Genomic DNA, 15651 nt, shown 5'->3' on the forward strand with positions numbered 1-15651 from the left:
ACACATTCAAGTATTAAATAAAAGCTATCCTAAATGATTTTATAGCATAAAATAAGCTACTTTTTATTCTTTTATTTTACATATTAAAGACACGTGCTTGTGTTTATGCATCGTGTTATTCGGTGTAAATGATTCATTCATTTAGTGATTTATACTGCAGTCTATTTCTTACTAAAAACTATTTTAAGAATTCAGTAGACTTTGAATATAGAGCTGGAAGGGACACTTTTAGGATTTATGCTGATATTTTATCCTTTTTAATGCTTGAAATCATTATAAAGCGCAATGATGGTACTGCAGTGCTATTCCCAGTCTGTCAGTATAACAGAATATAATATATAAAGCAGAAATAAAGTTTATTTTTCTTTCCGCTTTCCAGTTTAATCCACACTCTTTTGTTAAAACGTCTTTTTCCCCTTATTGAACCATAATCCCACAATAAAAACCTAATTCCCTTCTCATATTAATACACAAAAGCACACCAGAGAGGCTGAATCGGGAACTTTAGCTGCTATCACATCTATAAGGAATTTGGTCTTGTAGTCATGAACCTACTGAAGTCTCTTTATTGTTTCTCTTCCCACTCAGAACAGCAGTAAAAGGCTCTCTTTGCTCCTGTGTCTGCAGCTGGCACATTCTCATTGTTTCCACTCTGAGAGGGAAAAAGCAAAAATCCACAATGTGCTGCTCTGAGAAAGAATGAAGTAAAATAAATAAGTTAATGCAATGGTTGGAAAATCTCATGGCAAGTTTGTTGGCAATGACTCCATCATTATGGTGACATCACCTCTTTGGCTGACCAGCCCCTGTGGATTCATGGATTCAAATGTCACAGTACCTTGTTTTTATTTCATTTTTTGCCTTTTCTTCAGAAAAACCATAGTTAAAAAGAGCACTGAGTCTTGTTTTATCTTAGACGTTAAGGCCCAATCACAAGACACAAATCATCAGGCCTGAGACTAGTCAAATATGCTGTACTAGTTCTGATTGAGTTCTAGCAAAAAAGCTTGGTATTGATGGTGTGCCTTTGTGAAGCAAAGAAACTTTGCGACTTGGTCTGCTGTTGCGTGTTTGACGGTGTGCGGCACAGACAAAAGCAATTTAGTGTCTGTGGTAATACTTAACCAGGAAACTATGTCAAAAATGTGTATGTGGTGCCCAGAAAGAGTGTTTTTGTGAACCCCCCCCCCCCCCCCCCCCCCAAAAAAAAATATGCTCTGACAGAACTATAAAATGCAACTAAACTTTCTTGTAATGACCAATTTGTAAACAGTGGCAACAGTGAACTAATCTGCAAATCTATATGGAATATTTACATAATGATTTACAGTTTACAGCCTGGCTTTTCCCATCACAGGGCTGCATTTTTCCAACAGAAGTTTTCCTTTAAGGAACGTAGCGAGATTATTGTCTGGGTCTGTGCGTTTTGCAGAGTTTGAAATAACAATTACTGCTGCTGTCAATCATTTAAACAATTTCCAGTAGTGAATAGAGAGTGAGGGTGCAGACATACTGGATGAGAATGAAAGCAGAGGAGCAGAACAATTATCCACTTATAACGTGCACCCACTCTTTAATTTATATTAAGACTCAATCCTGTATTTATATGTAGCATCCTGAAAATAGACAATATTTAATGGGAAACAGGTAAATACTATCTATGAAGTAAAATTATATGCTTAACAAAATAATGCTTAGGAGAAATTACATGTTTTAAATCTACACCAACATAATTTTACATTTGTAAAAAAAAAAAAAAAAATCTTATTGTATTTATGGTTTGTGGTGGGTGACAACAGCATTTTTAGCACTCACCTTCCAAATGCATCATTTTATTTTATTTTTGGTGAAAGTGCACTAATGAGATATATTTTAACCATTTGTGCCATTTAAGTCCTCTCTTCAGTCTCTCAAGAGGTTGGGGAGACTCCTGCTGGACAGAATAAAACATAGCGGAAAAAAGACAGGAAAGGACTGACTAGAGAATCAAACTGACTATAAAATAAAATAAAATATATATATTTAAAATCTTACCAATAACGGTAACATTTTAAGGGCACTAATATTAGGTAGACATATATTTGTTCATAGCGCTTAAGAGACTGGCTGTGTCTAAAAACCTAGTGAGCGTCCTACATGGGAAGCCTTTTAGGGCATTTCTGCGACACAGAAATGCTGTATATGTAGGCGGCTCAGTAGATTTTCAGACACGGCCTATGTATTTGTAGCCTACAGTTCATTGTGAGTGGAACAGATGTAACCTGGAAGAGGAAAACACACACACACACACACACACACACACACACCCTGCAACAGACAAGTGATGTTGAGTGTGTATTGGAGGAAGACTAGAGCTGTGTGAAACACCGCTGCAGAATGGAGGCGGACGATTATGGTAAGTTTTGTCTCATAAAGCGTTTTCAGACTGACAAAGTGCATTATAATGAAAAACAGGCCGATTCATAGAAGTTTGTGTTCAACTTAATATAATGTTGTTTCAGTCTAAATGAGGTCAAACGTACAGCTCGAAATGAATAATAATTCAAACACTTGCATGATGGCAGTGACAATACGAAAATGTTTTCCTAAGTTTGTTGGTAGGGCTCCATGTTGACACGACATTGACAAGTTATTACTGACTCCAACGTTTGGTTTGTGCACACACGTCTTTTTTTGAAAGCTAAAGTTAGTCAGACATTTGTGTATGTTTTAAAAGTCTCATTTAATCTTGGACATCATAAATTCTTAAATGTTTTATGTTGTTAAGTAAGGACACACATCTCATTCACTTAGATGCTGTATTTATATATCCAAAAAGATTTGGTTTGAATTAGTTTTGAGGTGTCTCTTAGAAGACACAAAATCCTTCAAAGTACTTTATTTCTATGTGGTGCTCATTGCAACATTTCCCCCCCTTTTCATTGCTTTTTTTGTTGAATGTCAGAGTAGCAGAAATGATGTTACAGGATATCCTGTGTGAAAACAACAGACACCGCCACAGCTTGTGGAGAGTGGTTAAATGTCTGTTTTTGTACAAGAGCGAAACACAAACTAGGTAAAGTGACACCTGTTTAAGACCAGTGAACAGCTAAGCTCTTGACTTTTATGCCAAACACATTTCATGAGCAACAGGAACTTAATGCACTACACTCACCTTAAATTCACACTCTTAAGGTTGTACTGTGTGTTTGATCACAACTTGAGTCATATTAGAAATGACTGTTCATTAGTCCGTTAGTCCGTTAGACACCACTATGAGCTTTATGTCTATGCGCCTCTCCTCTTTTGTTTGGAATGTGTTTTGTTGTCTTTATGGTGGTCGCGGTGTGAATAATTATGAGTGTCACTCAAATTTCACTATTCAGATCAGTCAGACCATAATATAGTGATAGACCGATAAATATCAGCCAGGCATAAATTGGTCAGTATTTAACCATCTGAGATTAACATCATTAGATGATAAATCCTACTGACAGCTTTGTCAATGGGTAGTAAACAAATTCTGTTTTAACTGAATTATTTAACACATTTCTAACTGTATGTTTAGAAGATAAAAATAGATGATCTAAAAAAAAAACAAATATGCACTTCCTTTTTTTTCTGTGAACACAAAAAGAGATATTTAGAAGAAAGTGATTTAATCATTGTGAATTTTGAGTAAATGTTGTGTAAAAGTTTCTTTTCATTTCAGTAGGTTAGTGTAAATCTCATTTGCTACAAATATGTTATGCCTAGCATAGTGACCAAAAGCAACATTACATTCTACAAATACTTAAAAACATAAATAAATGAAAAAGATGTATATTAAAGGGATTGTACAGAAATGAAAGTTCTGTCACCATTTACTTATAAACACAAAATATATTTTTTTTGTTCATGAAATTAAAGTCAGTGGGGTCTAAAACAACATTAGAGCCCATTTATATTCATTGACATTAGGTATATATTTTTGTTACACACAAGAAAATTGCACAGGTTTCCGACATGAGTGTGAGTAAATGATGACAGGATTTTCACTTTTGGGTGAACGATCACTTTAAGATGAGATAAACACTGACCAAGTTGGAAGCAAAATATTAAACATAACAAATAGAGAATGCATAACACTAGTGGCCACAGAAAACAAATGGTTTTTGGACCAAACAAACAGTGCTGGACTATTCTACAGCCTTGGCGTATTGAAAACGAAGCCGTGATAAACCCTTGACCTTTAGAAATTACCTTAAAATTTCTAGCATTTTTTGTAAAAGCATGTTTTGAAACTCAAGCTTTGTTGATCTTTCCAACTTCATTTTTCTTCCCTTATTTCCCTGTCTTTAGGTTATTAATTCTGATATTTGATTACTAACAACACTATTGAATAATATAACATTTTTAAACATAAAGGAATGTCTGGTGTATGATTTAGACTGACTGCATGTTAATGCAAAAGGTTCCTAACATCAGAGGAGGAGGTTTTATACTGCACAGATTTATAGCAGTAGAATTTTCAATTGTGCATCAGTTAGTTACTTAGTTTTACATCTCCCTGTCAGTGAAGAAACACCAAATGCAAGGTCAGCTTCTGGAATGATCATTTGAACTAGTCCTGTATATGTGGACAGGTATGTGGGACTGGGATATGTCTCTCATTACAATGGTTACAGCTGCAGACGTGGCAAAGTGTCACATCCAGGAAAGAGCAAAGCTGCACAGGAAATCTCTGAGTCTGTCCTCAACTTACCTCTTTCAGCCGTCACTCAATGATGTTAACTCCACCCAAGCAGTCTGTTGCTCCAGTTAGATATAGCAAGAGTCTGAAGGGAGGTTTGTTTTTGATGTACTCTCCCTGCCAAACTTTCTGCAGTCTATGCGTTTTGGGGTTTACTTGTGAGCTGCAAATCAAGAAGAGTGTTTACAGTGATGACCACACAGATTAAGATCCATTTTAAGCTTCATCTAAAGTTAAAACTACCAGTGTCCTACTTTCCTGAACACCGCTTGAGCTGGCTTACATTAACAAACAGATTCACTTTAAATTTGTTCCCTACTTAGACATCCATGTCAATATAATTATATGCTTTATCATTTACAAAAAAAAAAAGTATACTAAACCAACTGATGTAGTACATTTATCTTACTTCAGATGTAGAATGCCTAGGTGGATAGGTTTGGCGTCACAAATTGTGCATTAACAAAAAATGGCCAATAGATGGCATATATTTCCACAAAATATCCTGCTCCAAAATTTTGAGATGTGATGTGGACAAATAATCACAAAATTCAAGCATGTCATGAGATGATATATATCCATGTGGCCATGTGCATGTGGTCCAAAAAATAAAAAAAGTAATAAAGTTAAATAATATAAAGTAAAAAATGTATGACAAAACAATGACAACGTATGGTGCACATATTTGTACCTTTTGATAGGGTATCGCCTCAGTGACAGTTTAGTTTTTTATGAAAGTGTGCATGTTAGGATTAAAAGAGAGTTGCATAGAAATCCAATAGAATGTAGTGCTTACGCTCTAAGTTTATTTGTGGTTGACATAGTGACCCCTCATGATGCTTGGGGTTTGTTGGTCACTGAGTGTGCTTTTATCTCCTAAGGACCTCTCATGTTCAAGTGTTACAGCGCTGTGAGCTCACAGCTCTCCTCTAGAGAGACTTTGGCTACAGAGCTTGGGCTTCTGGTATGTAGGCTGTTCAATGAGTATCATCTGGGATTCTAGCCATTAAACTACAGGCCCTGCCTGTCGGCTTATCCACCTCCCGTTGTGTAGGTTTGAGACTGAATCTCAGTCGTCACCAAAACAAGGTCCATCAAACCTCATGGTTTTGTGTCATGATATATAAAAAATCTGCATGCATTTTGTGGAATAAAAGACAATGTATATTTTACTCTATAGGTTTAGGAATGTCATTGTCATCTGTTCTTTTTGTGTATTCTCTGCCTGTTATCATTTCCTGCCGAGAGAGTAGATGAGGCTGCTGTTTCACAGAGGAAGTGAGAAGTAAACAGATGTTCAACGATGCTACATGTGTGCTCGGATGACATGCATCCCTAGCATTTAAAGGGGTAGTTCACCCAAAAATAAAAATTCTGTCATCATATACTCACCTTTATGTCGTTCCAAACCTGTATGACTGACTTTTTCTGTCTGTGGAACACTAAAAAAGAATTTTTCTTTGAAAAAAAAAAAAAAAAGTAAAAATTACTTTAAAGAAAGTTGGGGTCCGAACAACATTGGACAAAATATCACTAGAAAAATATCTAGAAAAAAAAGTATACATGCGTGTATTTCTTTATTTTATTTATTATCATAGTTTTAAAATGCAGTTATATTTTATACACTATACTGTTCAAAAGTTTGGAATTGGTAAGATATTGGAATATTTAATGTTTCTGATGCTCACCAAAGCTGCATATATTTGATCAAAAATACAGCAAAAACACGTAATATTGTTAAATGATATTACAATTTAAAATAACTGCTTTCTATTTTAATTAATTGTAAAATGTCATTTAAACCTGTGATGGCAAAGCTGCCATTTTTTTTATCTTCAGTGTCACATGATCCTCTATAAATCATTCTAATATGCTTTTAATTGTAATATGCTTTAATTGGTGCTCAAGAAACATTTCTTTTTATTATCAATGTTGAAAACATTTGTGCTGCTTAATATTTTAGTTTTTTCTCAAAAGAACAGCATTTATTTTAAATATAATTTTTTGAAAAATGTCAAAGGTCTTTATTGTCACTTTTGATACATTTCAGTTCTTGCTGAATATTTTCTTACTAATAAAATAAAATAATAATGACTCCAAACTTTTGAACAGTAGTGTACATTTTCATAGATTTTTGCACATTGTGATTGAATCTTTGGGTCTGGAACAAGGGCTGTCTTAATAAAAATCAGCCCCCTGGGACATAAAAGTGCCTACAGTATTAGTGGATAAATACAGAAGTTAGGTTATATTGCAGTGTGTTTGTTACATTTTTTACTTTGAATTATGGCCATGTTTCGTTTTCCATCATTCAGACTTCTCCATGCCCCCTTTGATTTCATCTAATATATAGTGCGGTTTTCCCCCTCTAAAGTGTCTCTAGCACTCACTCATTAATCTTAAGCTCCAGAGCAGGAGAAATCTTCAAAAGATCTGTTTTAAGATCAACTGAGATGAAACGGCAGTCTCCCTGCACAGGACGACTGGGACTCAGAGATACGAGTGTTAGGTCAGCAGCAACCAACAGCCATGACCACTTCCCATTTGTCCTGTTATTGAAATGGGTTAGATACAATCTGCCATGATGAACTACTGAAATAGATCAACCCTTAAAGATAACCAACTTAAATGAACTGTTACTCGCAAGATTTTAATATTGTTGCTTATACTGCACTTCTCCTTTCTGAAGGTTATGCTTTCATTATTCAACTCAACTCACTTTTATTGTCACTACAGCATTTACAAATAAATGATGTGTGAAAAGCTTAAGTGTGTGTTCCAGACATATAAGAACAATACAATTTACATATATAAAAATACATATATACAGTGTACACATTGAGTATAGATTTTTCCTTTGTCAGTACATTTAAAGGAGTTTAGTTCATCCATAAATAAAAATTGTCATAATTTATTCATAATTTCAAACCTAGAAGACTTTCTTTATTCTACAGAAGATATATTAAGGAATTATATATAATGCACTGATCATTTTTCTATGCAGTTACAATAAATGGAGACTGGAGGTTTCCGAATCAAAAACCAAAACAGTCACATTCATCAAAATGTCAAGATTGCACTTCAGCTGAGCATCACAACACCAGAAAACAGAAAGCCAGCTATTATAATGAACAAATCTGTCTAAACTGCAAGCCAGCGTGTCCATTATAATGCAGTGTAGACAGCCTTGCTGATTGTAATTGTCTTCTTGTTTTGTTGCTTGTGTGTGGTGTAGACAGTGAAAAACTTGCATTTAAAGGATATCACAAAATATCTACCAATTTGCTGCGTTAAAAAGCAAAGCATCAGAATATGCTAATTTTGTCATCAGCGATTAGTACCAAGTATCAGGTTGTTGCCGCATATATAATGTTTTATATACACACTTATAGATTTTATATATAAGTATACACACACATACTTACAGTGGATTCAGAAAGTATTCAGACCCCCTTCACTTTATTCAATTTTATGTTGCAGCCTGATATTACAATATTTTAAATTATTTTGTTTTTCCTCATTAATCTACACTCCGTACTTCATAATGACAAAGTGAAAATAGAATTGTAGAAGTGTCTGTAAATTGATTAAAAAGAAAAAACTGAAATATCACATTTACATAAGTATTCTTCATCAACATTTGAATTTTAGCTCAGGTGCCTCCCATTTTTCTTGATATGAGATGTTTCTACACCTTGATTGGAGTCGACTTGTGGTAAATTAATTGGACATGATTTGGAAAGGCACGCGCCTCTCTATAAAAGGCCTCACTGTTGACAATGCATATCAGAGCGAAAACCATGCCAATAGGTCTAAGGAACTGCTTGTAGAGCTCAGAGACAGGATTATATCGAGGCATAGATCTGGGGAAGGCTACAAAAAAAATTCTGCTGCACTGTGTAGATCACAGTGGCTTCCATAATTCTCAAATGGAAGAAGTTTGGCACAATCAGGACTCTTCCACGAGCCAAACTGCCAAAGGTGCTTCAACTAAGTACTGAGGTCTGAATACTTATGTAAATGTAATATTTTTGTTTTTAATAAATTTACAGACATTTCTAAAATTCTGTTTTCACTTTGTCATTATTAGGTACAGAATGTAGATTAATGAGAAAAAATAAAATAAATTTAAACAATTGTAGTATCAGGCTGTGACAACAAAATTGAAAAAAAGTGAAGGGGGTCTGAATACTTTCTGAATGCACTGTATATAATATCTATCTTTGAAAAAACAATATTTAAATATATGAGTGCATATGTGATTTCTTTAGAAGAAACTTTTTCTTTTGCACTTTTGTCATGATTTATCCTCATTTTCAATACTTGTGCATCTGTAGTCTCAATTAATTAACAGACCAACTGGACGTATTTGGGGCACATATGACTGGAACATATGGCCAAAAAAAGTGTTAGTTTCAGAATGATGAAGCAGAAAAGTTCTTGGAATAAATATTTGATGGGAAACCCAAGCTTCTGACCATTATGGTTAAGAATCCATTCTTTCAGTTTCGCAGTTCTGTGTGCCTTTGAAACAGAGAGGCAGAATGAGCAACATCAACGCTTAGTGGACTCTGCTGACGCTGAGCAGGCGTTTATTGGGCCTCTAGCTCTTCAGCTGTGCAGGCACGTAGAAGTCCTGAGTCTGCACCTACAGTAATGTTCCTCTGCTGTCACGGCATTTTTCAGAACTACTCATGAGGCAAAGGTAAAAACATAGTTGATAGTTTATGTTGGTGTGTTTTCTAATGCTTAAATTGATTGATTTTGGCTGATTTTGGAGTGCTGAATAAACACAGGGATAATTCTGAGGGTGTCAGTGCAAAGGATCTTTTATTGTTTAGTACAGTTGCAGATTTTGACAGTCATATGTCTTGTTAAAGGGCTTTGGAACAGAAGTGTTGGGAAATGTCTTGAGGTCCTGATGTTTGGGCACTCAACTCATCAGGGGAAAAGCTGTGTTTTTAAAAGTCCTGCTGACTAACCTTTCAAATACAACTCGCATGTCATTTTTCCCCTGTTCTTTTTTCTCCTAGCTGCGGGGTGCTCTCCCAGTCTCAAACGTTCATTTAGAAGAGACTGAAAAGAGAGAAAGGAAAAAGCTTTTTATTTCTCTGTAGTCCTGAGTCACTGCAAAAGCTCAAGATTGTGAACATGAATGTTTGTTGGTGAAGTTGTGGCGATAAAATTCTTGCTATGCTTGTTTTAATTCTTTTATTCAATAAGGATTATTCAAAAAGTGACTTTTACATTGCTACAAAAGATTTCTATTAATCAAAGAAACATTAAAAAAATCTATCAGCTTTGGCAACAAAGGAATAAGTAAATTTTAAAACATATTCAATGACAGAAAAAAATAGTTTTTAAATTGTAGTAATATTTCACAATATTAATGTTTTTACTGTAAAAACATACTGTAATTTATATGTTTGTGTATTATAATTAGTGTATAATACTTATATCTTTATAATTACTTTTTGTAAAAGTATTATTTTTAGATGAAAGGAAACTACAAAAAGACACTAAAACCTGCTCATTTCCTTAATAGTGGTGTAGCTTGTTGGTTAAAAATCAAACAGTTGTAGGTTTATGAATGATCTCCATTGTAAGCCCAGGTTCTAAAGGTTCTCTCTGTAATACGTGTGCTGAGAATGCTAAATGTCAAATGTCATTTCAATTTGATTTGTTGTCTATATTCTGAGCATGATGAAAGTTTTTGATCATGCTTAGTCAGTGGAAGGTGTCAGGAACCACTTGTAAACAGCTGAGAATTGATTTAGTAAAACACACTCATGACATTTTATCTGACACCTTCAGAAATGCATCTTAGGCAAAGAAACAGGTCAGAAAAATTTGAAATAGTGTATGTAAAATTCTAAATTAATGTAGTAAATTGATTATTTAATATTTTGGATAAGTCTGATTGTGTGAGTAAATGCATGGGTGTGAATGGAAGGAGAGGAAGGGTGTCAACCCACATAAGAGGGACAGAAGATATAATGAGGAAAGTACTGGGTGGACTTTCCAGCAGGATCTCTCAAACGGCTCCCCTCTGATAGTTTGGGGATGTTCCCAGAATGGCTGCAAAACATTGTCAAATCTTATAATCGTAATACATTAATAATAAATTTTCATTTTTGGGTAACTTTTTTTGCGTCCCTTTAAATTAGCGATTAACTAAAAGATCCTAGTTCGTAAATGGCTTGCCACATTCATACAATCAAGCTAGTCTCCATTCTTTAAAAAACATTTCTTTTTTGACAAGCTGAGATTATTTGAGGGTAGTGTTTTGTTCCCGTTTCATGACACATGACCAGAAACAAGTCAGCGTTATCAGCAGTCTTACGATTCCACAGTATTGCACACACACACACACTAATTTTTTTCTGTGACAAATGCTTTTTAGAAACATCGCACATGCAGCCACATTTTTGTAGCGCTTGCAAGTTCAGCATGAACATGTACTGTCAACATTTATCTACAGAATATAGTGATTTTCAACCAAAACTCGCATGAAAATGTAATTTTTATGAAGTGGTGATTTGTACGAGTTCGAATGGGAGTTTTCACAGTAATTCCATAGATGAGCCATTTTGGGTTCCCAAAAGAACTTTTCAGTGAAAACTTCTTAAAAGAACCATTCCTTCACACATCATTTTCCACTATAAAGAACCTTCAGTGGTTCCATAGATATTAAAGGTTCTTCATGGAACCATCGATTATAAAGAACCTTTATTTTTGAGAATGAAGGTCCATCCATAACCCTGTCCCTCAACATAACCGTCACTGGGGTTCAAGCAGATTGGGTAACACTTTATTTTAGGGTCTCTTACCCTAGTTGCTTATTAGCATGCATATTACTAGAATATTAGCCATTTATAAATAGTAATTAAGCACATATTAATGCCTTATTCTACATCCCTAATCATACCCAATACCTAAACCTAACAACTACCTTACTAACTATTAATAAGCAGCAAATTAGGAATTTATTGAGGGAAAAGTCATTGTTAATAGTGAATAAGTGTTCCCTATTCTAAAGTGTAACCGCAGATTGTATAAAAGCATCCAAATAGATTGTACAGATTAGACACAAATTTGCCAGAACATTTTTACAAATTGCCATGGTATTGTGTTGCGATTTTTCATCAAGAAAGACATTTCTTGTAATATAAAGTATTTAAAATGCCTCTATGAACAAGCAATTACCATAGAAACAACCACATAAATGCAAAATGCACCAATCTGGGAGCATGTGGATTTCAAAGGGTCTCAACCTAACACAATGCACACGTGTCTGCAGGCGTACATTTATAGATGGGGTGGGTGATCTCGTGATTCTCCATGAGTAAACGTATACATGCCCTTCAAAGCCACGCATGGCTCAGATGCCCGAGATGGTTGAGCTCTGACTAAACCGCCCTCTGTGCTGGTGGGAGTGAGTGGGGAGGTGTTCTGGGAGGTGTTGATGAGCTTGTGCTTATGTCTATGTAAATCATTCTCCACCAAATCATTTCAGCGCCACAGCAGAGACTTCAGTGTCATAGACACAGAAAGCCCTGGATGGTAAAGTGGCAGTGAGTATGAAGAGAGAGAGAGAAGGAGGAGAGACGATACTAGTAGGGAAGTCAGTGAGTGAGAGAGATTGTGAGACCAGCGCACAGTGGAGCACAGAGCAGCGTTGTGGATCTGCGCTGCCGTCAGAGGTCTTTGCTTTGGAATCTGTCGTACAGCAAAATTCACGATAAAGACCTGTGTTACTTAAGTATCAACATTTCAACAAGTTCTGCTTTCACACAAAAGGGGAAGTAGCTTGTGTTTTCTCTCTCGTCGCTCACAGGGACTTACTTCTCGCAATCACACTTTCATATTCAAAGTGAAACGGGGACGGTTGAGATATGGGGACGGTGAGCGAACTCTGTGCATCGAGCTTCCAAGCGTTCTTGTGTCCCACAGTTTGCCCGGCTCCTCCAGCAGGTGGGTCTGTCATTATGTGCATGTGCTGAAAAAAACAATGGTGTACGATTTCCTTTGAAACAATTTTCATTCAGAAATTGCTAGTGAATACCACAGCTAGTAACACAGTTAATGTAATGTGATATTTTGAAGTAGAATGACTGAAATAGTATTTACTCCAGTAATCTTCACTTTATTTACAATTTTAAAGAGTAATTTTTACAGTGAAATCTGGGGCTTTTTCAGACATTTTCATGCATTTTAAGATCTTTATATTATGAAGGTTAGTCTGAAGGTTAGCTTATGAAGTTTTTTCACCACAAAGTTAAAATATTTGTAAAAATTTTCATCGTCAAACACTGTTTTGTCAGCGCCGATAGCCTTCGGCAGAGTGCCATCATACAGTGCTGTTGCGCTGAGGGCATCCCGAGTTTGAATCCTGACTCGAGGACCTTTCCTGATCCCACCCCCCAACCTCTCTCCCACTTCACTTCCTGTCAGTTCTGATCTGTCCTATTGTAATAAAGGCAAAAAGGCAATCAAAAAGCTCTGTTTTGAGGGATGTAAAGCCTTTCAGAAATGCAAGTAAACGGCCACTGCTGAGTTTGGTGAACTTCATCACGTATCCACTTATTGTTTTTCTGTCAGGACCACTATCGTCAAAGAAGATTGACAATTAGCATACAGTTTGGATTGGCGGTATGGTTCTGTTCTAGGCAAGAACTAACTGCGCATCCATGCAGCCTAGCATGGATGAGAGCAGCTATAACCCCCCAGGGTAAACAGAACAGAACCAACATAAATGTATTGCAGATATCGTTAAAGTTCAGTAATTTTATGTACACATTTTAAAATGAGTCTGATTCAAAGGAGAATCAGAAGGCTGAATCCTGACTGACAGAGGAGGAGTTGGGGATGGAGGAGGGTAATTAGCTATTGAGCAATGCGAAAACTGCTGATAATACTGAGGGACCTTATGTATGGATGCTTAGATGGTCGTATTCCTATAGGTAGATGGGGATCAACTGAGAGTCAGCTGATGCGAGCTTGACTAACGTGACCTGCCAGAACTAACACTACGCTTGATTTTTATACACATTTATATTTTTTATTTACATTATATTAACGTTCAATCATTAAAACATTAATTGATACACTTGGCATCTTAATAGCAGTATATGCTGGCTTGATGTTTATTACAAACACAATTAAAGATTATAAATAAATGTATTTTCTGGCATTGCCTCCAAGGTACTGCCTTAGATTTCTACACAAAGATAGTTAATTAAACAAACAGTATGTTGCGCATCATTAAGAAAACATTCCTAAATAAACTGCAGCCATGTATATCCAACAATTTGATCTTTCAAATAAGTATATGCACAGTTTTTAGAGGTGCAGTTTGTCTACATTCAGGGACAGAACAACTCCTGACGGTCTTTCTAGACATTCCCTCACAACAATATCAGTCTTGTGATTGAACGATAGACATGAGCTTTTAAGAGCACACCTCCTTGATTTACAGTATATTTGAATGTTAAAGGGTGTGTAGAGGAAATCATAAAAAAATCATATTTTAACCTGGGGAGTTATCTTTGAGGAATAAAGCATACATTTTTATTTCCATTCCATGACCCCTTATGCGATGCACCCATAATGCTGGAACCATTTGAGATCTGCACTGTTAACGATTTTCTTGTATTTTTACAGTACAGTACTGGCAGCAAGGTTGCCAGCAAGTTACTGTATTTTGATTTACAGTAACTGTACTGTAATTTACTTTACAGTACACAGGATCAGTACTGTAAACTACAAAACAGTACTTTACTGTATTTTTACTGTATTTTTTGTAATGTTTCTGCTGTAATTAATTATACAGTATTGTACTGTAATATCTATATTGATACATTATTACTAAATATTATAATTTTCAAATTACTAATAATGATAATATTATATAATATGTAGTTATTACAGTATATACATTTACAGGTAATATTATAATGCAACTTCAAAATAACTGCAATCAATCAATCCAAACAATGTTATTGTCCAAAAAATTTTTTATTAATCAATTACACTATTGTGTATTTATGAAAAAACATTTCATTTAGGAACATTGCATGTCCAGTACACCAGCACTTTACAGGTAAACAGTTTTTAAAGGGATAGTTAAAGGAACACGCTGACTTTTTGGGACTTTAGCTTATTCACCGTATCCCACAGAGTTAGATAAGTCCACACACACCCTTCTCATCTCCGTGCGTGCCGTAACTCTGTCTGACGCACCCACCGCTAGCCTAGCTTAGCACAAAGACTGGAGGTAAATGGCTCCAGCTAGCCTACTGCTCCCAATAAGTGACAAAATAACACCAACATTTTCCTATTTACATGTTGTGATTTGTATAGTCACAGCGTGTACAAATAACAAGGTCACATGAGACACAGCCATCTTCTAACCGTATACAAACTCGGAACTATATTCTCAGAAGGCAAAGCACTGCTACTTCTGCGGAGTGATTTGCTCGCAGCACCTGAGAAGCAGAGTTCGCTCAGAGTGTTGCACTAATCACTACGGTTGCACTAATCACAATTGTATACGGTTAGAAGATGGCTGTGTCTCATGTGACCTTGTTATTTGTACACGCTGTGACTATACAAATCACAACATGTAAATAGGAAAATGTTGGTGTTATTTTGTCACTTATTGTGAGCCGTATGCTAGCTGGAGCCGTTTACCTCCAGTCTTTGTGCTAAGTTAGGCCTAGCGGTGGGTGCATCAGACAGAGTTACGGCACGCACGGAGATGAAAAGGGTATGTATGGACTTATCTAACTCTGTGGGATACGGTGAATAAGCTAAAGTCCCAAAAATTCAGTGTGTTCCTTTAAAGAAGATATTTTAAAGAATCTTGGTAATCAAACAGTTGATGGTAGCTATTGACTTCCACAGTAGGAACAAAATAAATACTACGGAAGTCAATGGCT

At 35.7% G+C, this 15651-nt stretch overlaps 1 protein-coding gene across 2 annotated transcripts in view; it reads left to right on the forward strand.

The window, feature by feature from the left end:
• The first annotated feature begins 2243 nt into the window (after positions 1-2243).
• LOC306857992 (cytohesin-1-like) overlaps positions 2244-15651 on the forward strand; it is a 63639-nt gene continuing 50231 nt past the window's right edge. The window contains exon 1 of one of the 2 annotated variants that reach the window (XM_079398324.1): positions 2244-2395. In XM_079398324.1, the coding sequence (XP_079254450.1) occupies positions 2377-2395 (19 nt within the window). In that variant the 5' untranslated portion in view covers positions 2244-2376. Of the gene's footprint in view, positions 2396-12355; positions 12686-15651 lie in introns of those variants that run through there. The other variant, XM_079398322.1, reaches the window with a different exon arrangement.

Source organism: Barbus barbus, assembly GCF_936440315.1.
Source record: "Barbus barbus genome assembly, chromosome: 38".
Taxonomy (NCBI): Eukaryota; Metazoa; Chordata; class Actinopteri; order Cypriniformes; family Cyprinidae; genus Barbus; species Barbus barbus.